General features: G+C 45.8%; 1 protein-coding gene across 1 annotated transcript; it reads left to right on the top strand.

Moving 5' to 3' along the window:
* On the top strand, window positions 1–22,816 carry Nr2e1 (nuclear receptor subfamily 2 group E member 1). Its single transcript, XM_070010984.1, has 9 exons — window positions 1–426; window positions 4,929–5,074; window positions 9,175–9,262; window positions 10,709–10,944; window positions 12,158–12,304; window positions 16,313–16,409; window positions 16,800–16,949; window positions 17,189–17,294; window positions 21,310–22,816. Exons 1-9 carry the CDS (start codon window positions 402–404, stop codon window positions 21,470–21,472), a joined length of 1,158 nt encoding a protein of 385 aa, XP_069867085.1. The 5' UTR covers window positions 1–401; the 3' UTR covers window positions 21,473–22,816.
* The last annotated feature ends 2,648 nt before the right edge of the window (window positions 22,817–25,464 follow it).

The raw sequence follows: 25,464 nt of genomic DNA, 5'->3' as shown, positions 1-25,464 counted from the left end.
GAGCCCGAGTGACAGGAATGGGGAAGGAGGGAGATTCTGCCCTGTTTGCTTCCTAGGAAGACCACTCTCGTGTCTCTGTCCTTCAATAGCCCCCCCTCCCCCAGGCTGGCCTCCTTTCTTCAGTCTGTCTGTCCAAGCGTGTGTCCCTCCCGAACAGCGCTCCCCGCAGCTGCAGTTTTGCAAGAGCCGGGAAAGAAACTTAAGGATGCTTACACTGCGAGCGTGGAACGGATTCTGAAGGCCTGGAGAGAGCAGCGCGCGACCCGATCCCCACCTGTCCCGCGTGGGAGCCTCGCAGGCTGGAGGGAGGCTGGAGAGCGGCGGCGCCCGGCAGCGAGGCGGGCGCTGCCGGCCGGGACTCGGGCAGTGCCCACCAACCCCTCCGCCCCGGGACCGCCAGCATGAGCAAGCCAGCCGGATCAACAAGTGGGTACCTCTCGGGCCGCCGCGGGGGGCCCAGGCGCGCAGCCCGGGGGAGGGCGGGCGGGGAGGCCCGGGGCGGTCCTGCCCGGAGCGCTGCGGCTCCCACCGGGAGACTCCAGCGGTCGTGGGCCCTTTGGCCCAGCTTCTCGTAGACCGTGAGCTGGAGCGTTTCGCGGGAAGGGGAGAGCGATTTCGTTGCTTCTGGATTGCTCCCTTCTCTCTGGTGCGGTGGGAAGGCTGCGACTCACGCAGCCCACTAGCCAGTCCAATGAGTGGTTCCCATTGCCAGGTGCTGCGGCGGGGAGAGGGACACGCGGGGCGGGGGTGGCGGGGGGACCGGCCACCGCTCCGGGCCGCAGCACAGTAACACTTTCGCTCCAAACTCCGAGCTCCTGCGCGCAAAAGCAACTCTGTGCAAAGCGGATTGTGAATGGAATGCTTTACACCCCGTTTCTTGCTATTTCGAATAATCCTGCAAACTGGGAAGCAGAGACCATGTAAAAGTCACATTTTCCTTTAATCCTAAATCCGCGTAGGTCATAACTGGGGAATTTTAAGTATGGCGAACCGCTCGAGCAAAGGGAGGACCAAAGCTCTAATCCCAGGACTTTTTGAGCGGGAGCTCAGCACCCGCCGCGGTGCGCGGCCTGCCTCCCTACAGACGCGTCTCCCTTTCCCGCAACTTCTTCAGCCGCTGGCGGAGGAATGCCAAGCCTCGGCTGATCTCCCCCCACCCCCACCCCCGACGCGGGAGCGAAGGGCCACTGGGGTGCGCAACGGTATTTGCGTGCTCAGTCCCCGCGGGACTCGAGAATTTGCAGGCCCGAGCCGGCGTTCGGAAGGCAAAGCCGCGGGGCTAGGGTCGCCCCCCTGGGGCTTTTCAGTTCCCGCCTTCTAGGGGGAGCCGAAGTCGCGGGGTTTCGGGGAGATGGCTGGGGCGGCCGTGGCACAGGTTCCCCCACATTGCCCCGGGGTGTGGTTTTCCCTTAGAGCATTTTGGGGGGCGCTGATCGGTCCTTTTCGCCCCCGCTCCCAGCCCCCATTGTCCCGCGTCTTTGAAAGTTGGGAGCGTCGCAGATACTTCTGAGGACTGGTAATGAAGTCCCACTGCAGGAGGATGCGGTCCCGCCCCATCTCCCACCCGCGCTAGAAGTAGTGTGTGTCTTCCTTCTGTCCGTTTGGTTTGAGTGCTGCCCGATGAAAAACTGGAGCAAAATGAACGTGAACAAAAAGAGGAACAGAACGTCTGGAGCTGGGGCAGGGCGAGCAGAGAAGGAAAGTCCTCGGTGGCGGGAATGCGCGGCCGATCTTGCGGCGTTTCCCGTTAGCCTTGGGCCTACCCTGGCCCTAGCTGTTCCGAGCCCTGGGACCTGGGGCTCGCTTGCTTTGTGTTATCAGAGTCCTGGGGCCCAAGAGGCCCAAGAGGCCTTTCCAAGTCTCCACTGCAAAGACCCGCAGGCGGTGGGCCTGGGGCGGGGGAGGTCTGCGGGCCGGCTCGCTCTGAGCCAGACCCTCCTCGCCTCTGCCCTGGAAGTAAAGCGCGTCGGGTTGGGGTGCCCACTTGGGGTGCGAAGACCACCCCCTCTGGGAGGCTTGAAAGGTGAGGCCTCGGACGCGTGGAAAGGAACAGATGCGAAGCTCGGCTCGTCGGCCTGCGACCTGAGATGCGGGCGGACCCTCGGATGGGCTGGGGGCAGAGCAGGCACACTGGGGGGCGGGGGGACTGGAGTGCTTTCCCGCCGCCGCCGAGGCTGCCCAGGCCCGCGGGGCAGCGGCCCCCCGCCCGCAGCGCCGCTGCCCCGGCCTCACCGCACACCCGCGGCGGCAGCTGGCAGAAACCTGCGGCCCTGCGGCCCCCGGCAGCCAGGGGGTCGGCGCGCTACTGGGTAGGTCAGGAACAAGCGGGCAGGGAGGTCTCCCACCTCGTTCCGCTTTGGCCGGCTAGAGGGCAGCGCGATGTCACCCCGAGCCCTGCCTGGGTGGTAACAAGACCCTGGGCAGTCACCCCTGCAGTCCAGACTAACTTCTTTCAACAGCCTCTGATGGTAATTACAGTAATCGAAGCTGCCATATATCTTTAGGCAATTATGACACACAAAAAGCCCCGAAGGGACCCCCTGGCGAGGGAAGTTAAGAACGGTTTCCAGCCTCAGGAAACTCTGGCTGGCCTCACGTCGGAGCTCGCTCTGCTTGTTAAATGAGAGAAGCTTTGCAACAGGGTCAACCAGCTTGTCTCGTGACCCCAAGTCACCTTAACGTGGCTGCGTGGCTGGGTCTGCGGCGCAGACCCGCCATGCGCTGGAATTCTTGCTTCCCTCCCTCCCGTGCCCCGCCCCAGTCCCGTTCCCTGGCTCTAATCTGCCCTGGGAACCCCGGCTCGGAGCTCTGTTTCCATTACAAGGCCGATCGGCAGCGGTGGCAACCCAAGGGGCGACTGTCCCGGGGTCCAGTCCGCGGAGGGTCACCAGCCTCGTACTCATCTTCCACACACTACCGTTGGGTTCTCCAAAGAGACAAGTCCTTGACCTCCAGTCTGCATGGGGGAGGGGAGACATCCGACCCTTCTCCCCCAGGGCCACCGGTCAGAGGAGAGCTGGGGTGACAGTACTGCTGGGCCCTCAACATGGACCCGGTGTGAGCCCAGTGAGTGTGCTCTGCAAAGGAGGATGTTTGCAGAATATGGAAACTTTAGTTTACTGCTTCGAGCGTGAGGGCGGTGGTACAGTAAAGGAAAGCGACCCTGGCTCCGAGGCGACCAAGAGTTTCTTTAGGCCGGGTGACAGGCCGGAGAAGGTGGACGACCAGACCATTGCGGCCTCGCTCGCTCGGCTCGCTTGCAGACCCTCCCTCCCACTCCCAGCCCAAACACCCCTCCCACCCTGCGAGAGAGGGGGCACGGAGGAGGTGACCGCAGCGCCCAGCGCCTCCCTCGCCGGCCTTTGTCGTCGTCTGAATTCCCATGCTACTCTTTTTGACGGGTCACTGGTGGCTCTAAAGGCAGGTGCTGTGGCGGGGTTGTAATTACCCCGGCTGAGCCTAGTCCTTCCCGACCCCCCACCCCTGTCCACTCCCCCCACGCTCCCTCTACCCCCAGGCACCTGAGACCAGGGTCCAGGCTCAGGCTGCCAATCCACTCCCACGACTCAGAATCCCAGAGCAGGCCCCCCCCCATGCCTCAGGAATCTACCCAGGCAGCACCCTCACCTTCCCGCCCCCCTTTCCCCGTCATCCTAGCACCCAGCCTTTCTGGACCCCAACCTAAGCACTCTTGAAGCAGTTGTCTGGAGACCTCCAGGGCCCAGGTTAGAGGCCTGTGGAGAGGAAGCTATGGAAAAAATCAAGTTAATTAATAAGTTAATTACTATAAACTTAAAAAGATTAAGGTGTTAACGCTTCTTAAAATACTCCCTACGTTCTGCAGATTTCTAAGTTCTTATAAACCACTTCAGGAACTTTTGGACTCTAGAACCTAAGAGAAAAACAATTTCCCCCTTTGCTTATTACCTTCTTTCTAACGTTCATTGAAGGTCCTGGGCACCGCAGGCTTGCAGGATTGCAAGGAAAGTTCTCTTCAGCCACAGTCCAATGGGGCTAAGGGACACAGTCTAGAGAAATTAGAGTCTATCAAGGAAAAGGAAAAATAATCAGCCTTGACTAGTGATGAAGGGGGGGGACACTGGAGAAAGACATACACAGGCCCAAGGGGGGTGGGGGGTAGGCCAGTCTTCAGGGAGAAAGGACTTGGGAGGAAGGGAGAGAAGGGGCGATGTCCCACAGTAACCAGTTTGGGGATACATCAACTTGCATGCTGTCCACAGGCTTGCCTAGACTCTTGCTACTTTGCAGAGACATTTTGGGAGCAAAAAAAAAAAGTTCTCAAAAGCGATCCACCAAACGTTTTTAAAAATAGGTAAAGAGAAAGTTGGGCAATTACCACTACCCTTATTATCATTAATAAACTGAGTATTAGCATCACAATAATAATCCTAATAATAACGACCGCCGGGCAGAGCTGCATGAAAACTCGATTGCCTTCCAGCTGCCGTCCCTGGTTCCAGCCGTGTTTGTTTTTCTTCTTTTCCCTTTTACATTTCAAGTTTGTCTCCTCAAGCGCTCACTAACAACTTTCCTCTGTTAAATGCGAGAGCAGAGGAGGGAGGCGGCCAAAACTTTCCCCCGGAGCAGAAAGGCAACAGCGAGCTATGCCGCCGCCGGGGCCTGCTGTAATCTTTTATTCCAAAATGGGTCTCGGCGATTAGAGGAGACCCAAATACAAGTAGCGGTGCATGAATAATGCTCATTGTAGGAAACTGACACTTGCTCAAGGAAAAAAAGTTTGGCTATAAAATCACTTCATTATTTGCTTTTACCGCAGCTTCGATGCTAATCCCTTCAGAGGTCAGATTGCTTAGCATCCCTCTCTCCCTCTCCCCTTTCCTCCCTCTTCTCCGCCCTCCTCTCCCGGTCGCTCCTTCCCGCCTTCCCCTTCGTTTCTGCGATTTCAGGCCGCATTTTAGATATCCCCTGCAAAGTGTGCGGTGACCGCAGCTCCGGGAAACACTACGGCGTCTACGCTTGCGACGGCTGCTCCGGGTTTTTCAAGCGGAGTATCCGGAGGAACAGGACGTACGTCTGCAAGTCTGGAAACCAGGTACCTTTAGCCTAGAGCTTGGCTGCCGGCTCCCCTCTGCCACCTCTCCCTCCTTTGTGCCAAGGCCTCTTCTAAGTTTCCACTCTGCAGAGGGGAGGCAGACGCTGACCTCTCCTTCCTCTCCCCTCCTGCTGCCTCAACTCTGGAGGCTGTTGGGCGCTGGGTCGTGGGGCTGAGTTAAGGGAGGGACAGATGCACTTACAGAAAGGAAGTCTGAACTCCCACAGCCTTCCCATACCTTATTATTTCTTTAAACCCCTATTAGATATTGACACACTACTGGCTATGAAGCCAGCCCAGGGGGCCTAAAGAACTTCAGAATCTAAACTGCAAGTGGCAAGCAGATGAAAGCCATGTTTTGTTGCCAGCCTGTTACACACACACACACACACACACACACACACACACACACACACACACACACACACACACATATCTGCCAGCACCCAAGCTCAGGCTCCCGCAGCCTGGAATGACAGAAAAAGGCACATAGGAATTTGTTTTTAAATTATATTCTTATTATAAAGATGATGTGCAGACAGGTTACAATTGCATAAGTCTTGTAAAGAATACATTTCTTTTCGGACAATGTCACCCCTTCGCGATTTTTCCCTCCCACCCCCATCCACAAGTTGTATATAGTTTATTTTCAAGAGTGTCCAGTGAGCACCATTGCTGCATTTTGTTCGATCTTCATCCCTCCATTTCTGTGCCCCCCTTGCCCTCCCACACATGGTAATTTGAGCACAATCACTGCCACCATTAGCTAACTTCAGAGGTGCTAGTTCACACTCTTGGCTCCTGGGAAGCGGGGCTGCTCTAGAACTGAGTGATAAGAGCTTTAGAACTCTTGGAACTTTTACTGGGATTTATTGGGAAAAGTCAGGGTGGTTAAGAAAAGAAGACTCAGAGAAAAGTGTAGTTGGCATCCTTCCAGGTTCCTGTATCCTCTTCCATTTTCAGAGAGAGAGAGAGAGAGAGAGAGAGAGAGAGATGTGCCTGGTTGGTTGTGCTTTGGTCCAAAGCAGGTAGAGCTAGCTTTTTGTTTTTCCCCTGGGGCTTGAGCTCAGGACCTAGGCACTGTCCCTAAGTGATTTTGCTCAAGGCTAGTGCTCTTCCACTTGAGCCATAGCTCCACTTCCGGCTTTTTGGTGGTTACTTGGAGATGAGAGTCTCACCGAATTCCTTGCCTGGGACTGGCTTTAAACTGTGATCCTCATATCTCAGTCTTCTGAGTAGCTAGGATTGCTGGGGTGAGCCACCAACACTGGGCTACAGAACTACCTTAAAGAAGCCAGACACTCAGGATATGAACTGAGTGTGAAACTAAGCTTCCCCATAGAATAAGCAGGATTCCTTGACTGACTCAGTTTCCTGCTCTGCAGTGGATTCATTTCAACCTAGGAGATCAACTTTCTAGTGCCATACTTTTCTCTCTCCTCTGCAAGGAACACAGACTTCAGCACAAGAGGCTTCTGCCTTCACTTCTAAGAATTGCCCTTTGTAACCGAATTGTAAAAAAGCTTCCATTAATTAATGTTTATAATGCATGCTAACAGACACACAGACAGTCTGACACTAGAGATTTGACTCCTTTTCTGAAGGCATGCCTGCTCACTTCCATTTCTGACAGATTTGGATTGGTGGCAAAAATGAGAAGACATTTGCATTTGGATAAGTTATTTTAAACTCTCAGCCCTATTACCTGTTTAATTGGACACTCAGATCTGTATCCGTGTCTAGCTTCTCCCCAGGGATGCATCACATTATACACTCACATAGGACTGTACCCCAAGAGCTCCATAGGGCTACAATTACTGTTGGGTGTCAGATTCAAACAGTCGTCTACTTAGGTTATCTTTCACTTGTATCTAGATGTTATCTCTGATATTATGCTTGGAATTTTAAAAGCAAATGGCTATCAATTTAAACACATTGATATCAATCCAAGCGTTTGGAAAGGAGTGATAATAGGCTCATCAGGTCCCATGTTTCTCTTCTTGCAAAGAGAATAAAGGGGCCAAGCTGAGAAGCTCATTCTTCCTGCTCTCAGGCAACAGATATTTATATACATTTGGTCTGATTTGAAGACATACTTAAGAACTAATGAAGGCTTCCATTTTGCAATTGCATGTTTAGCAGAATACTGGGAAGATGGTGTTGCAGTGGGACATTTGATCGCATTTTATAACAAGTTCTTTAAGCCTCTTTCACATTGAGGTATTTACATTGGCTTGAAGAATTTCTTAGGAACCAAAAATCATTTATGTCCTTCCTTTTTGTTCTAACACAGGTTAAGCACTATTTCAATTTATTACTAACAGTAATGCAGGCATTTAGAAATTGTTTTAACATCTGTTACACCTTGATTTTTAATAAGTTTTTTTAGCTTTTTTTTTTGTACTAAGGATTGAACACAGGATCTTGTGTCTAAGAAGGGAGGCCACATAAAAGTACATTCTAAAGAATTTTTTTCCTAAAAATATTTCAGGGGAAATGTATGCCTTGTAATTTCAGAGTATATGAAAATTTGAGATTGCAAAGCAAATTAAAATATGTAGTATTGGACACAGCATCGGTGGCTCATGCCTCTTAGCTATTCAGGAAGGCTGAGGTCTTTTGAAGTGAATTTGGGCAGAAAAGACTCTTCAATTAACCACCAAAAGCCAAAAGTGGAGCTGTGGTTCAAGTGATAGAGCACTAGCAAAATCACTCAGGGAAAGTGCTAAGGCTCAGAGTTCAAATCTTAGGACACACACACACACATACACACAATTACATGCATTTTATTATTTTAATTATTCTTTACAAATATAATAGTGGCAATTTATAGAAAGATGAGAGAGGGGCTGGGATGTAGTTCAATGGCAAATGCTTGACTAGCAACTGTGACATCCTTGATTTGACACCCCTCCCCCAGCTTCAGAAAAGACAAAAAAAAAAACAGTTAAAAAAAGAAATATGAGAGTATCAAACTTCTTAGATATATTCTCTGTGTTAGGGATGTTCAGTGGTAGAGTAGTTATAGCAGGTGTCCTGGATTCAATCCTGTACTATAAAAAATTTAAAAAATCAAACAAACATATGTACATAGGACTCTTTATGTATCTATATGTTTTTTCAGTAACAAAACGTAACATTGGATAAATTCTGGAAGAAACTTTGTTAAGTTTCTCCTTTATGATCAAAATTTTTTTCCTAGAAAATTGTTTTAAGTAAGGATTTTACTTTTTCCATCATACAAATATTTCTAAAGTAGTGACTACCTTTTTTAAATCACTTAGTCTGATGATTTGCAATCTGTACTTTCACTCTGCCAATCAGCCTATCATATTATTTTTCTAGACATATTTACACAATGACCATTTCTAGAACTTTCTCTAGGCCTGGAACTGGTTCCCTTCACATCTTCACCTTTTATAGACCTTGACTCCCTAGTCATTCTGGTTACTGCCTCATTTTGGGGAAATGGATGTTTCCATAAATCTGGAAACAGGCTCGTCTTTAAAACTTTAGAGTTGTTTCAACATGCTGTTTGTAAGGATTATTTTGGAACCAAAGCAAAAGGGAGATTAGAGAAGAATGAAGAATGAATAGGAGATATTTGCATCAGGTAAGTTCATAGGTTGGCAGCAAGAAGTAGATTCAAGACCTGAAAGTGGAAAGAATAATGTTGGGAGAGGGATTCCAGAAACTGGTTTCTCATAGAGCTCAGAGCCCTGTTACTTACTCTCTTCAGTCCTGGAAAGTCTTGTCCAGGTTGACTGAAAGTTCTCCTCTGGGAAATCTGACAAACCAGGCATGCCCAGACTTCACCTGCTAGGAGTTTTGGTTTTTTTTTTTCCTTGTCAGATTCCATGGGTAGAAGACTGACCCTCTTGTAGCCTGGGAAATCCCAGCTCCTTCTCTAGCCTTACCAGTGCCCAAGGCTCTCCCTAGCCCAACCTGGAAACTCCAGGGTTTGTTGCCAGGTGGGGGTCCCCAAGCTGATTCTTTCCTGCAGTCACCATTTCTGCTCCTCTGAAAGGACCCAGAGGATCTCTGACCTACTCTCTCTCTCTCTCTCTCTCTCTCTCTCTCTCTCTCTTTTTTTTTTCCAGGGAGGCTGCCCGGTAGACAAGACACACAGAAACCAATGCAGGGCATGTCGGCTGAAGAAGTGTTTGGAAGTCAACATGAACAAAGATGGTAATCAGCAATCCATTTATTCTTGTGAGGTCGATGGATAAATAAACTATATGCATAGAAAACACATGATACTCCTATGCATATTAGCTAGCTCCAAACAGAATAAATCTTCCCAGATGCTGGGAATTGACCATATCCTCTCTACATGAGTTCCAGGCTGACCCCACTGAAGTCTCCAGGACAAGACTGATGCTCGCAGTGGAAATTTGCTCCCCTAAATTACTGGCACAAAGGCAGAGACTGGGGGACTCGGTGCCTCTAGGGACACAGGGAAGATATTTCCTGCCTGGAATCTCAATCCCTCTTCATGCTTCTCTTTTTAGTTCTTGGTGGCTCTTCTAGAATCTCAGTCTCAAAAGTATCCCTGGAAGGAGGGAGGGGAAGATGAGAGATTGTGGTGTATTGGTAGCTGGAGAGCAGAAATGGGAATACATTGAACTCGTCGAAAATTCACAGTTTGGCCATTGGGCTAGTCTGGGTTTTTCCAGTTCCTTCACTCCATTCTACAGAAAACCGAGAAAAGGGCGGGAAAAGGCTGGGTGACTGACACCCAGGGGCCGGCTCACCACCCAGGTTCAAACATGCTCAAGATCTGAGACTTCAGAATGCTTCCTGGGCATAGGGCACAATCCAAGCTGTGTCCTTGTGTCCTCCTCTGTCATTGTGTCTTGGCAAGAATGTTTCCAGGGCTCAGGTGGGGCTGAGGATCCTGGGCAAGAGAGGTTGGAGGGGAGAGATGGAGGTGGTGTGGGCCAGGTAACAGCCACCAAAGGCACAGCGCCCCCCCTCCCCTCCCCAGCCTATCCTGTGCTGAGCAGGAAGCAGAAGAAACCTGTTGAACTTATGTATTGACAAGTTGTCAGCTCCGCAGGCGGAAGATTGCCCTGAATTAATTTGTTTGTTTAAACTGTTGGTGGTAATTGTCACATCTCCTCTGCCTTCCTCCAGCACACCCAAAGATGGGCTCTCTCAGGTCCCCTCCCCCCAGCATTCCCCCTCTCTGCCCCGCCCCGCCCCGTGTCCGTGGGGCCCTGGAAGCCAAAGCCCTGGGGGCCGGCCAGGGGGTGGGGCCAGCCCCTTCTTAAGCAGAGCTGTTAGAGACACCAGCGCAGAGGCTGTGTCAGGCGTGGGTGACACTCCCTTATTTCAGTCCTAGAGGCGAGGACCCCTCATCACTACTTTTTACAGGATCTCTGGTTTCCCAATGACCTTGGAGCAAGAGGAGCCGGGAGCAGGCCCAGAACACTCTAGGCTGGCCCATTATCGTGACCCTTTGGGGTCTTGGCGTCCTGAATAATCCCCGCGCCCCCACTCCCTCTCTCTTGCGGCCTCTCGGAGCCCCTCGGGTGACCTAGCCAGCCCAGATGTGGCATTAGCGGAGGAGCGCGACAGTGACAGATGTGGCAGCGTCTCTGATCCTGGCCGTGTGTCTGTCTACCTCTGCAGCCGTGCAGCACGAGCGGGGGCCTCGCACGTCCACCATCCGCAAGCAGGTGGCCCTGTACTTCCGCGGACACAAGGAGGAGAACGGGGCGGCCGCGCACTTCCCCTCGGCCGCGCTGCCCGCTCCCGCCTTCTTCACGGCGGTCACACAGCTGGAGCCGCACGGCCTGGAGCTGGCGGCCGTGTCCACCACCCCCGAGCGGCAGACCCTCGTGAGCCTGGCGCAGCCCACGCCCAAGGTCGGTGATCTCGCCAGGAGGCCCCGAGAGATGGGGCTGGGCCATGGAAGGAGGAGGATGCGTGCAAATGGGCTAAGCGAAGAGAGGGAGGACTTGCCAGGGGCCAGCCAAAGATGCTCGTACTGGAGAGTACAGCAGACTCGACCTCCGAGAGGCCAAAAAGGGGGGCTCCCAAGCTCATCTTCCAGAAAGTTCTACTCGTGGGTGGTCATGGGTAGATGGGCGGGAACTCTGTTTAAACTCAGAGGGCAACCATGTTCCCGGAGGCCAGAAAAAGACAATAGTTGACACCTGTTGGAGGGAGGAACTCCAGGAGTCCTAAATCCCTGGGATCTTCCATCTTGGGTAAAGCAGTGGAGTCCCAATACAAGGAGAAAGAAATATGGAGCGCACACTATTAGGACCGTGCGCAGAATCTGATTTCATCTCCCACAAGCTCCTTCCTGGCTTGGGAGCCTGGTGGATTTGCACCAGGATGGAGCCCCTACTAGCAGGGCCACAGTGTGCAACATTCATCTGGGAAGGCTGCCACCTAGGGACTAGCCTCAAGACCTCCAGCTGATTCTTCCCCAGGGCCCCCACTCTAGGGGGAAAAAGGGTCCAGGATTTCCTCCTGAGGACCAGCTGCAGCCCCACACTGCAGGGAAGCCAAACACCTGGGCACAGACACCCGCACAATATTTAATATTGCTTTCTTACCCTTGATATGTATAATAAGCTCGGGAAAGTAGTGTTATGAATATGTTGTCAGTTATGAATGGGAATGCTCTGTGAATGATTAAGATGTCTAATTGAAATATTTCCATAATATACTAATCCTTTCTAAAAATACTCATATGCATATTTGTGTTTGGGATGCCTATTAATTTATACTTTTTCACATCTATTTTTATTTACACAAACGCAAGCAGCTCTTGTCTAAATTGGGAGCCAGGCCTGGTACTTGGCTCAGCCCAAGGAAATTTGCTGCAGGGACTAGAAAAGCCAGATCGTCTCAGGAAGTCAGAGGTCCCAACGGATACAGATGGGCCTGCCCTGACATTCAGTATTTCCCAAACTCTAAATAATGCTTGTCCCCTCTCCCCCACCCCCACACACCCAAATTTCTTTGTACCCTTTCCCCTTATTTACTTAGGAAATTGAAAGGCTTTGGCTCCTCTTGCAAAGCTGTGGTTGCCCCATTTTCAGATGTCTGTCCCTCTTTTTTTCTCAGTATCCCCATGAAGTGAATGGGACTCCCATGTATCTCTACGAAGTGGCCACAGAGTCTGTGTGTGAATCAGCTGCCAGGCTTCTGTTTATGAGCATCAAGTGGGCTAAGAGTGTGCCAGCTTTTTCCACACTGTCTTTGCAAGACCAGGTAGGTCCAACGGGACACTGAGGTCCTGGGGGAAGGGGATTAGAAATGAAGCATTAACGCTCAGCCTTATAAAACTCATTATTACTAAGATAAATCCAAGGCAGGCATGCGTTTTTACAGCAATGAGAAAGCTGTTTATTTTTGCGTCTATCAGTAGCTTCAAAATATCTACCTATGGAGTCATTAGTAAGAAATGCAATTATGTTATTTCAGGAAAGCTGGATCTGGTCTAGGGAAAACATATTCAAAAGAACATGATCCCCTTTTTTAGTTTAATTGAAACATCAAGTTTAATCTTAAAATTTTTAAAAATCTTAATGCTTCTTAAAACTTTGGGTAAATTAGATGTGGTTGTATGGGCCAATAATCCTAGTTACCCAGGGGGTTAAGAAAGGAAAGATCATGGCTCAAGGCTAATCTGAGCAGAAAGCTTTGTGAGACCTTATCTTGAAAGCAAAAGTCAGGACTGGAGGTATGCCTTAAGTGGTTGAATGCCAGCCTAGCAGGCAGGAGGCCCTGAGTTCAAATTACCATCAAAACAAACAAAAAAGAGAAAAATGTTGATAAAATGATGTTTTCTTTAGAATTATTAATTAGTATACATTAGTTGTACATATGCAATGAATTATCTCAACCATACTTAAGCCTCTGTTACTCTCCCTTCCTCTCTCCCCATTTTTGAAACAATTTCAACAAGTTTTATTGTTTAGTTTTCTCTCTCTCTCTCTCTCTCTCTCTCTCTCTCTCTCTCTCTCTCTCTCTCTCTATATATATATATATATATATATATATATATATATATATTGCTGGTACTGGGGCTTGAACTCTGGGCCTGAACACTTTCCCTGAGCCTCTTTGTGCTCAAGACTAGCACTCTACCACTTGAAGCATCACGTCTGGCTTTTTCTGAGTAGTTTATTGGAGATAAGAGTCTCATGGACTTTCCTGCCTGGACTGGCTTTGAAATGCAGTCCCCAGATCTCAGCCTCCTGAGTAGCTATGATTATGGGTGTGAGCCGCTGACACGTAGCTCACTAAGATTTCTTGCGGCATCTTCATAGTTGCAACATATTTCAAAATTTTTCACCCTCCATCTTTCTTCTTCCTTCTTCCTTCTTTCTCATCCCTCTAAACAATGTCATAGTTACAATTATGTTCTATGAATATAAATTTATGTATATATATACATAAATATATATATATATATGGATGGGTGGATGTTCATGCCCACAAATATGTATGTCTTTAAACACAGCTTCCACAAATGAGTGAAACATGATATTTGGCTTTTTAAGTTTGGCTTATCTCACTCAACATGGTTTTCCCCAATTCCATTCTTTATTTTTTTTCTACAAATGACATGATTTCATTGTTCTTTCTGGTTGTGTAATATTCTATGGTATGTATGTATCATATACCTATATCTGTTGTTTGTCACCTTGGCTGATTTCACTATTTGGCTATTGTGAACAGCACCAGTAAACATGGGTATGGAGGTGTCTTTCTTATATACTGATTGATAGCCCTTCAGATAAGTGCCCAGTATTAGTATGGTGGGGCCATAAGGTAGGCCTGTTTTTCATTTTTTGAAGAACTGTCATATTGACTTTCATAATGGTTGCACTTGTTCATATTTCCCCCAACAGCCTATGAGGGTTCCATTTTCCCTGCATCTTCTCCAACATTTATTGTTTACTTACTGAGATCCTGTCCCCTTCAAAAAACAAATGCCAAACAAAATGGTAAATGATGTTTGCTTAAGAACATTGGAAGTGAGAGAAACATCCAGCAGTGGGGGTACAACTGGGAATCAAAAATGCTAAGGAGGATGAGGCAGGAAGAACTGAGAACTGAGATGTTAGTCTCCGATGGGATTTTTAGAACTAATGTCCTAGTGTTACATTCTCAGCTTTACGTCCTCCATTGTGACCCTCATAGTTTTGGCCATGGATGTATCTGTATGTAAGGATTGAGATTATACCACACATATACTGCAGTTCGTGTTCTTGATTCGTGTTTGTTTTGTTATGGTGCCAGGAATCAAGCTCAAGGCCTCAAATATACTAGGCAAACACTCTATCACCAAGCAACACCCTCAGGTCCATCTTTCTTGATTCTTTAAGTGCTTTTAGAGATTTTGTAAACAAATAGACATATGTGGGAAATGACCTTCAGAGAGAGGGGAATTATGTGGAGCTAAAACTTGCATCATGGCAGGCGCTGGTGATCATACCTATAATCCTAGCTGTACAGGAGGCTGAGAACTGAGGATCATGGTTCAAAGCCAGCCTGGGCAGGAAAGGCTGTGAGACTCTTACCTCTAATAAACCACCCAGAAAACCAGAAGTGGCACTGTGGCTCAAGTGGTAGAGAGCTAGTCCAGTTGAAGAGCTGAGGGACAGCGTCCAGGCCTAGAGTTCAAGCCCCATGACTGACCAAAAAACCAAAAACAAAAAAAACAAAAAAACCCACACATATATAGCAATAGACCAAACCCCAGAAATTTTGTTGCTAGAGATATCAGAAATGGCCCTTTCCAGCATTTTTTCTAACGTCAGAGGAGAGGAAACAGTATTGATACCATTGCTGGTAGCAATACATTCTCAGAAATTAATGACAAATTTCTCTAAAAGCTAATAAGCTAATAAGGTTGGGCATTTTTTTTCACTTCTGGAGTTGGGGATCAAACCCATGCTAGGCAAGGGCTCTATAAGCATGTTACAGCCCCAGCTTTAATATGTAGTTCTAAAAACAAAAGATTTAATTTTTTAATTCACTTCTAATTGTAGCATAAAAGTTTCCTTTAATATGAAATACATTTCCTTCAGAAAGACTAGGCAATGTGCTAAAAATAGTCATCTAGAATGAAATATGGCCAGAGTAGACATTGTTTATTTTGCATCTAAAATTATTTCCTATACTTAATACAATAAGCCAAAAAATAAAGCATTATTAAAATTAAACCTTTTGATCTAATTGTGATTTAAGTTATAAGCCTTCATGATTCTTAGCTCCCCAGGAAAGAAATTCATTGGCATAAATCATCCAGGATTGGCTGATTTTTGAAAGATTTTTTTTTTTTTTAAATAAAGATTGCTTTCCAGGCTGTTAGATATTTGACCAGGGTTACTGGTTGGTTTTATCTTTTGCTCTTTGCATGGGGTGTGTGTGTATGCTTGCGTGTGTGTGCATATGTGCCTGCATGTGTGTAAATTTGTATATTTTTCCCTCAAAACAAGTATTTGTAGACTCTTTAACCCAAATAAAATTCACTTACTGTCGGCCACTTAGCCTTTTGGCAGAAACCTTTGACAATAAGCAAACTACAATGAAGTGGAACCCAGTTTATTAATTTGGCAAAGACAGCTTTTCATTTTAAATATTCAGTAGCACATTTTTATGAGAATGAAAATGACAAGCACCTTGATGCTGTCCACTTATGAGTCTCAGGAAAATCAGTCAGAGAAATGAGGTAAACTCAGCAAAACCCGATTAACATAATTACACCCTGATTTCCCCCCCCCCCCCCCCCGCATGCCTCTTGGGAATTAGTGATCTCTCCTCTCTCCCTGCCCAACCCCCTCAGCCCTCCAGGATGACAGGGACCTAGACCTGCAAAGCTTAGTCAGAAATACTCAACCTGGAAAATATTGGCATTTGATGCCAGAAGAATCCACCTGCTGAGCTGCCAGTGACATTTCATTGCCAGAGAAGTTTCTAGGTGGTCAGACATTGATGGATGCAAAGACCCTTTTTCATGAGGGAAGCAAACTTTCAGGAATTAAAATGGCTGACCCTGAAATACATGTGCAGATCTATAGGCACTTTTAAAAACAAAAAAGAAAGAAAATATGGGAAATAAGGGAAAGCTAGACTTTTCAGAAAAAAAAAGATTCACCAAGACAGGCATTTAAAAAGACTTTAAAATAATGGAAATTTACATATTGAAATTGTTTATAAATTTATAAATTACACACTATATTATATTATACATCTATTGTATGACAGCTGATGCTTTTGGAAGATGCTTGGAGAGAACTGTTTGTTCTAGGAATAGCACAATGGGCCATTCCGGTTGATGCTAACACTCTACTGGCTGTATCTGGTAAGAATTGCACAATTTAATGACTTTGTTGTAGAAATTACCATAAAAATACATTACTGAAAAAAGAACAACATGTAAAGAATAACAAATTCCTGCTGAACAATAGAGTATACCTGTCATTTATAAATCTATATTTAAATGCAAATAATGTTGTTTTGTTGTATTCATGACTGCTTGCATTGTTATTTAAATGCAAATTACTGTGTTTGTTATCATCCAAGAAAAGATTTTGTATTAACTTTCATACAATATAGCCAGTTTACATGGAATCAGATATCTTAGAGTGACAATTGAATAGATAGTGATATGCAAGAATTTTTTGTCAAAAATCAATATTAAATCATGAAAATGTCTTCATATTAGAATATTTATCCCATATTTTTATTCTAGGCATGAATGGTGACAACACAGATTCTCAGAAGCTGAACAAGATCATATCTGAAATACAGGCTTTACAAGAGGTGGTAGCTCGGTTCAGACAGCTCCGATTAGACGCTACTGAATTTGCCTGTCTGAAATGTATTGTCACTTTCAAAGCGGGTAAGCAGACACAAGCCCCCCTCCCACCCCTCACCCCCACCCTTATCTCTTCTTCCTCTCCAGTTTTGCTACTCAAAAAAGGCGATGTTTTTCAGGAAGTTGGTACTCTCAGGCTGGCTCCATCTTCTCTGGTTGGAAGGACCATGGATGCTGTCCTGGTGGGCACCCACTTCCAGAACCTTCTATTCCCATAGCATTTCTTGTGCTGTCTAACACAGTTTCCTGGCCTTCATTTCTAGTTCCGACACACAGTGGCTCTGAACTGAGAAGCTTCCGGAATGCTGCAGCCATTGCAGCTCTTCAAGATGAGGCTCAGCTAACACTCAACAGCTACATCCATACCAGGTGACCCTTACTTGTCTTGAACATGTACTTAAGAAAATTGCTTCCTTTGTGAAGTTGTAAGCTGGCAGTAAGAGCCAGTTCAAACCTTCGTGACTAATTATCCTGTGGCTAGTTGGTTAATTTCGTTAGCATCCAAGTCCTCACCTGTCTCTCAGGGTGAGGGAGGGGAGCAAATCAAACTAGGTGATCACAATGAAAGCATGGCCAGACATTTTACAGTTGTTCTGGCAGAACACTTTGACAAACTAAATCATTTGTGTGAATGGAGATAGGGGAGACTAAAAAATGAGGGCTAAAGTGTTACACTGATATTGTAGAGAGTGGTCACATCATCCTTGGAGGAAAAAAAGTGGCTTTCTTCAGATACCAAGTCACAAATAGGACCAGGGAACTTTCCAGAAAGGTCATCTTTATTCCTTTTCATAACTGTTGCAGTTATTTTGAGTCCCCACACCTACTACGTTAGTTCTGGCCAAGCAAAATCCTCTATCCTGGGCTATTTGTAGAAACACTCAGACCCTGGCACTCCAGTAAAATCTCTCCTTCGCTCAGCACAGAGCAAGCCCATCAAGAGATGGACCCGCCAGATATTCAGATTCCATTTTCAGATACATAAAGGCTTCTAAAGGCAATAGAACCTTTTTAGTTTCCTAAGTTTGGACTTTGATGGCTCTGAGATTAGAATAGACTTGATATTCTTGTTCATTCTCTAGATTAATCTTGAGAGGGACCTTTAAAGGCCTGACTGCATCTCAACATTGGCCAAAGACACTGGTGGGAGTAACTGCATCAAATGGATAGAGGTCATTAATGCCTCCCTCCCATAAGGGGTCAGGAAAGTCACAAGTTATCCATATCCATTCACCACTTCTGCTAGGATGTCCTTATTTCCATCCCAAATTCCCTTCTGAATGCTGAATGAATAAAATCTTTTCACTATCCATGGATTATCACTGAAACTATATTAAGTAGATGTGTCTATGTTTGTTTCCAAAATAAATACCACAGTTTGAAATTTTAAAATCCTTGTTGAATTATAAAATAGCAGGCTCTTAATATTTGTGGATGGGCTGGGATGTAGCTCAGTGGCAAAGTGCTTTTCTAGCATGTGCAATGTATTGGGTTTGATCCCCAGTACCAAAAAAGAAAAGACCAAAAAAAATTACAAAATGAAGCAGTACATAGTTTGGGTACTTCCCACCCCCACTAAAAACTGATTTGTACAGCATAATTGACCTTTGATATTTGCAGTCACTGAGACACTAAGAATACCAAACTGATAGTAACATGGTATTCTGTTACTGGCCCAGCTAAGCCTTTGCTGGTTACTGTCATGCACAGGGCTGCAGGTAGATGTGAAATACCAGAAAGAAAAAACATTTCCCCTTTCTATCATGAAAGTGGGAACGAATGTCACCCCAGTTCAGACCAAAGAGGAGAGCAAAGTAAGGTGGGGAGTGGGAGAGATGGAAGGGGGCAAGGAAGATCTAGATGTGTTAATTGATGGAGAAAATGACACGCAAGCGGATCTTCGAATGGTGGAAAGATTTCCCTGGGGAAGCGGTGGAGGACCTGGCCAGAGGTATTTAGTGAGGTGCCTGGAAGGTAAGCCAAGAAAGTCTGACAGAGCCTGAAATGCCACACTGCCAATAACGTAACGGGGAGAATTCCACCACAGGTGAACAGCCATCTATTTTAGAGAAGCAGCAAGGAAACCACCCCACTCCCACCTTCAAAACAAGGGGACCATCTGTGGCTGGACCACATTTGCTTTGATATGAATCCTTATTTCATGATGTAAGCTGCAGCTGTTGTTTAATATCTAGAGACTTACAGGTGACAAAACCCACTATGCCTTGTTTCTTATCTAGTTCATATCAAGGAACATGCTTGCATCCAGCACTGTCTAGAAAAATAAAATCTGAAATTAAACTGAAAAGTTAACATGCAGGTAGAGCTAATTGTTCCAGCTCTATAAGGCTTGCTCTTATTGTCCAGGATGAAAGGATAGGCTAGGAACTGTAATTCCACAAAACTCAGTTATAACTGAAGACTGAGTACACAGATCTGCCACAGATGCAACACAGTTAAAACTGAAAGGAAGTTTCTAGTTACGTATGCTATATGGCTTAAACAATGGCCATAGATATTCTAAAAATAATTTTGAGCAGTCTATCAGACACTCACACACACATTGTTATTGTTTGTGGGTGGCACACAATTCCACAAGTAACAGTTATTTTCCTGACTGACTAACCTGCCTTTTTCCTGCTAGACAATAAAAAGAGTGCATGAGTAGATGAGTTGACAAGCTATGCACAGAAACCAAGCATTCATTGTCAAACTGGGGATGTAGCTCAGCTGCAGAGCACTTACTTGCCTAGTATCCACTGCATTCTAGGTTCAATCCCCAGGATCACTGTGTATTGAGTCTCCAAAATCCATCCTTCCTGGGTGGAATTATTTCCATCTTGGAGAAATCTTGGGAAATGGGCAAAAGCTGTGGAGATGGTCTAGGCAACCATTCTTACTCTGAAGGGTTTTCTCCCGTGTCTAATTCTAGAAAGGGAAACACAGAGCTGCCTTGGCCACAGGAAGTGGCCAAAGTCAGAGGAAGGTACAAGACTTGGGATTACTTTCTAGGAAACCTGCAGATACGTTCAGCCAGGAGAACAAGTGGTAGGATTTGGGTGGTGGCTTTTCTTTAATGTAGATGAGTTTCACCTTTCCATTCACATTGTTATTTCTATTCCACATGGTCTGGTGGCCTGTCCATGGATGATCATGAATGTGGGTGATGTAAGAGCCAAATGAGATGGTCAAGGCCCACTGAGGGTCATAAGCCTCATATGTGGTTGGGGAGCAAGGCTCTTATTTGCCCACAGCTAAGAGACAGCATGGAGGTTACTTTCCAGGACTTTGTCAGCAGAGTGGGAATTAGGCTTTAAACAGAGCTACCAAACTCTGAGGAATTTTGTTATCTTGGTTTTCAGTACCTATGGCCGGTATTGAGCCTGGCATAGTCATGCATCCATGTCTCGAGAGCTTAGTGCTTTAGATGGCTTGTGTCTGTGAAGGGGGCTGACCTTGTCCAGTGCATTGATAACGAGACTCTCAGCCACTGGCTGCAGAAGCATCAGGGCCACACAGCTGAGGTGGCTTCCAAAGACAGCAGAACTTGCACATCTGAGTACAGATATATGTTGGACATCAAGAGAGGAGATTGTTAAGCAATTTCTCACATCTTTAATTGTGTGCCAATTTCATTGACATGAAAGTTGGGTGGCACTGCCACCCAACAGAACTTAGTCTTTAATTTGCAATGTAATAAGGGTGGAATTATTCCTGAGAGTGACTAAGTATAATGCCTGAATAATAATTGGGAGAATTGCTTAGAAAAAGAAGCCATTTTATTTGAGGGAAATAGCCTGGTGAGGGAGCATGGAGAATTAGAAAATGTGGATTCTGATAGGAGCTTTATCAGGTAGGCTTGTTTGCTACAATGGCAATACTCAGTTAATTATTGCCTACATATTAACACCATTTCTTTAAAAACTGTTCTCTTTTTTTCTCTCAATCAAATGCACTCCCTTGTGATTTTTTTTTTTTGACTAGTCCTCAGGTTTGAACTCAGGGCCTGGACACTGTCCCTGAGCTTCTTTTGCTCAAGGCTAGCACTCTTACCACTTGAGCCATAGCACCAATTCTGGCTTTTTCTGTTTATTCTACTAAAGAACCAAACCCAGGGCTAGGTAAGCACTCCACCACTAAGCCACATTCCCAGCCCATCCCTTGTGATTTTTAGCAGTGTCATGTAGGGTCTTTGTGCCTCAGGTAGTCTACCTGGGAAATGGGGACAACAGTGCTTGTCCAGGACCCTATTGCAGGGGCAGGATGTGACTTAAGAGACCCACCTCAGGATACTATTCTAGAGATAATGTGTGCTCAAGTATAAGAGATGAATTGCTGTTAGTGTTGGGCTCTGACATTGCTTTCATGGCTTCTCACCTTCCAGATACCCCACTCAACCTTGCCGCTTCGGAAAACTCCTGTTGCTTTTGCCAGCTTTACGTTCTATTAGCCCATCCACCATAGAGGAAGTGTTTTTCAAAAAAACCATCGGCAATGTGCCAATCACGAGACTGCTTTCAGATATGTACAAGTCCAGTGATATCTAAGCTCTCCAAGCCCCGCCTCTTCAGGATGGGACAGTGTCAAATGAACTACTACTTGTGGAGAACAAGCCTCAACTAACAAACCTTTCAGGAAGTGGAAACCTGCAAAAGTGTGGAACCTTCAGGAAAAAAAAATACCAACGGACACAAAACAGCTCCCGTAGCTATGACCTACTGCTCATCCAAGATGGGGCAGCCAGGAAGAAAAGGGGTAACACAGAACCATCTGACAAATACAAAGACAAAAAAATACCATTTCTGCCATGCCCTGGGAGGAGGCCATCTGGGGAGGGTCACCATAGAATGATCTGGACATTCAGCTGAGCTATCAAAAGCTGATAGACATGTCACACTTTTAAATGTTTTCCTGGTTAGCACATATATTTGGTTGACTAACAGCTCTGTGGATAACATCATGTGGCAGCCTTCAGAACTGTGTTACGTTGGAGCATTTATTTAAAAAAAATAATTGTTAGGTTTTAAATCAAAAGTATTATCAAAAGATTCCCTGCTATTGTCATACATCATGAAGTGGCCTTCAGAACTGAGTTAATAAGTGAAAAGTAGCTCCCATTGTGTGATTTTTTTCTTTTTCTGTATCTCCCCTTCCCTTTTTCTTTCTCATTCTTTCTTCTTCCCTTTTTTTTTTTTTTAATACCATAGGCCAGGCAAACTTGTCAAAGGAATTGGTGGACAAAACTGAGATTCTCACCAGGACTTCAGGTTGAATAACATCTCAAATACAGCAGAGCTTTACTGAAAGAACACAAGGGAGGGAAATGAGTGAAAACAGCAAAACCAAATACAGTGGAGATGAGAGTGAGAGGCAGACTGCTGTCCTCTTGACTAGTGCTGAAACCACAGGCAATGGGGTGCAAGCTACTGGTCAGCATGTTCCCCCCACCACCACAAACACAGGGCCAAAAGAAACCTCAAGGTCTTAATGCTAAAAGGTTTCTTGATTGATGCATTGCTCATAGCCTGAGACTCTTCAATCCTTTTCAGAACGCTCTGGTTTCTAGTAAAGCCTTGGATGTGTGTGTACACACACACACACACACACACACACACACACACACACACACACACACACACACACACACACACACACACACACACACACATTGTCCTACACAGTAAGCTGCTCCTTTGATGTGAATCTCTACTTATGGAAATGTAGGAACAAACATTTTTAAATAGCTGCTGTACTTTTCACATTTTGATTTATTAGGTACTAGCACTGAGGAGAAAACAATTCAGCACTTGGACTATCATAGGATGAGTAAAACTTTTCTTGTACAAAGTGAATTAACTGATTTGTGAAGTTAAAAGGTTGTACTCATTGTATTTACAAAGAATAAAAAATATATTGAATTTAAATGAACTCTGCCTGATTTGTCGCCCGCCCTCCCTGGCTGGTTCGCAGTCATCAGATGCAAGGTGGTAGTGGTGGCAGCGGCAGCTGGTGTTAAACTGAAACTCCGAGCACTCCAGTGCTGAACCGAAAGAACCAAACTACAAAGGCAATTTCCTTTTTACAGTGAATAGCATTTGTAAAATGATGAATAAAGAAATAAAACATAAAATTCTGCTCTCTCCAGCTCTCAAATGTAATTGCATCTGTTAAAAAAAAAATTGCTGTGTGAGGAAGAAAGAAGCCGATGAACAGTCTCCATTCTCTGCTCTGCTTTTCACTCTCTTGCCAACATTTCAGTCCTGACCAGGAACTAGAAACCACTGAATGATCAAAAGGATAAAGCATGAAGAAGCATACTGGTGAGGAAGTTGTGGAACAAGCCATAGAAAGGCCATGTAGCTGTTCCCAGCAAATCTCAGGGCACTGGCTGGGTGCTGGTGACTCATGCCTGTAATTTTAGCCACTTGGGAGGCTGAGATCTGAGGATTTCAGTTCAAAGCCAGCCCAGGCAAGAAAGTCCATAAGACTATTATCTCCAATTAATCAACAAAAAGCTGGAAGTAGAGCTGTAGTTCACATGGTAGAGTCCTAGCTTTGAGGAAAGAAAGCTCAGAGACAGTGCCCAGGACCTAAGTTCATGCCCCAGGACCAGCATAAAAAAATAAAATAAAATCTCAGGGCACTGGCCTCCACTAAAAGAGGCCAGTGGTGGAAATCAGAGATGCTGGATGCCACAAGAACTGTAGGCTTCTGGTGGTAACCCCAGCAAGAGTTACTTGTGCCTCTGCTAGTACTGAAATGACCTTACAGATTGTGTGTGTGAAAGTATAACCAGTCAATCATTTGTTTACTGATTTCACAGAGAATGGGAAGTTGGTCTCAAAGAACAGCAAAGTTGGTCTGGGAATGTAGCTTAATGCTAGACTGTTTTTCTATTGTGCCCAAAGCCCTGGGTTCAATTCCCAGCACCTCCCCCCCCAAACACACATTCAGCCAGCAAGTTACTCAAACATGGATGCAAAGATGTTCTTTGCAACCCTGTTTATGCTTAACAATTTAAATGTCCATCAGCATTTAAGTTGTTGAATGATACAGGTAGATTATAGTAGTTAAAGGGAATGGTTCCCATCAATATTCCAACATGGGTAAATCTAAAGAACAGTCTTGGGAGAAGGAGGAATGAATGGAAGACCATGGTATTATTTATATAAAGTTAGGTAGCCTACAGATACTAGATATGGTATACAGATGTACAGCAAACTTTTAGATAAACGTGTGATGTGTGACTAAACATGAACACATGCTAGCAGTTACCTCTGGGAATAGATGAGACTACAGGATGGAGCTAAGAGACTTGCAGATATCTCTATAATGGTATATTTTGTAATAAAAATAACAACAAAGAATCTGTTAGATGCTGAAAATGAAAGGATCATGGTTTGAGGCCAATCTAGGCAGAAAAGTTTGAAAGACCCCTTCTATCTATAGCTGGTAGGTGACTGTCATCCTAGCTTTATGGGTGGCTGAAATCCAGAAGACAGTTACTGACAGATATGTCTGGAAGACTCCATCCCACTGGAGGAAGCTGGGCATGGTGATGTACTGCTATCATCCTATCTAGGATGTGAAACCTCGAACAGAGCACAATCCAAGCAAGTGCCTAGGTAAGAAACAAGACTATATCTAAAAAATAACCAGTGCTGAGCCAGGCACTGGTGGCTCACACTTAATCCTAGCTACTGGAAGACTGAGATCTGAGCATTGAGGTTCAAAGCCAGCCGGGGCAGGAAAGCCCATAAGACTTTTCTCTTCAAGTAACCACCAGAAAAACAGAAGTGGTGCTGTGGCAAAAAGTGGTAGAGTGCTAGCCTTGAATGAAAAAGCTCAGGGATAGAGCCCAGGCCCAAAGAATGAAAGAAAGAAAGAAAGAAAGAAAGAAAGAAAGAAAGAAAGAAAGAAAGAAAGAAAGAAAGAAAGAAAGAAAGAAAGAAAGAAAGGAAGGAAGGAAGGAAGGAAGGAAGGAAGGAAAAAAGAAAGAAAGAAAGAAAGAAAGAAGGGCTGGGAAGGTAGAGTGCTTGCTTTGCATGCATGAGGCCCTGGGTTCGATTCCTCAGCATCACATAATCAGAAAAAGCCGGAAGTGGTGCTATGGCTCAAGTGGTAGAGCACTAGCCTTGATCTGAAGAGCTGAGGGCCAGTGCCCAGGCTCAGAGTTTAGGCCCCATGATTGGCAAAAAAAGAAAGAAAGAAAGGAAGGAAGGAAGGAAGGAAGGAAGGAAGGAAGGAAGGAAGGAAGGAAGGAAGGAAGGAAGGAAGGAAGGAAAGGAAGGAAGGAAGGAAACAAAAAAGTATGAAAAAAGCAAAAAATGTTTGTGGAATTCTACAAAGACTAAAATAAATAAAATATTGTCAAGAGAAAAAAAAAGTATGAGGTGGCGCTCAATGGTAGAGCACCTGCCTAGAAAAATAAGAGGCCCTGAGTTCAAACTCTAGTATCACTCTGCCCCAAATCTGAAACAGATTAAAGACAAGATTTGATCATGTTCAGGTGATGGGTTCAAGGTTGTTCATTCATGCA

This window comes from Dipodomys merriami, unplaced genomic scaffold (genome assembly GCF_024711535.1).
Source record: "Dipodomys merriami isolate MVZ:Mamm:240054 unplaced genomic scaffold, mDipMer1.0.p SCAF_8, whole genome shotgun sequence".
NCBI lineage: Eukaryota > Metazoa > Chordata > Mammalia > Rodentia > Heteromyidae > Dipodomys > Dipodomys merriami.
Note: the sequence above shows the minus strand (reverse complement) of the source record. Positions and strands in the feature narration are given on the sequence as shown.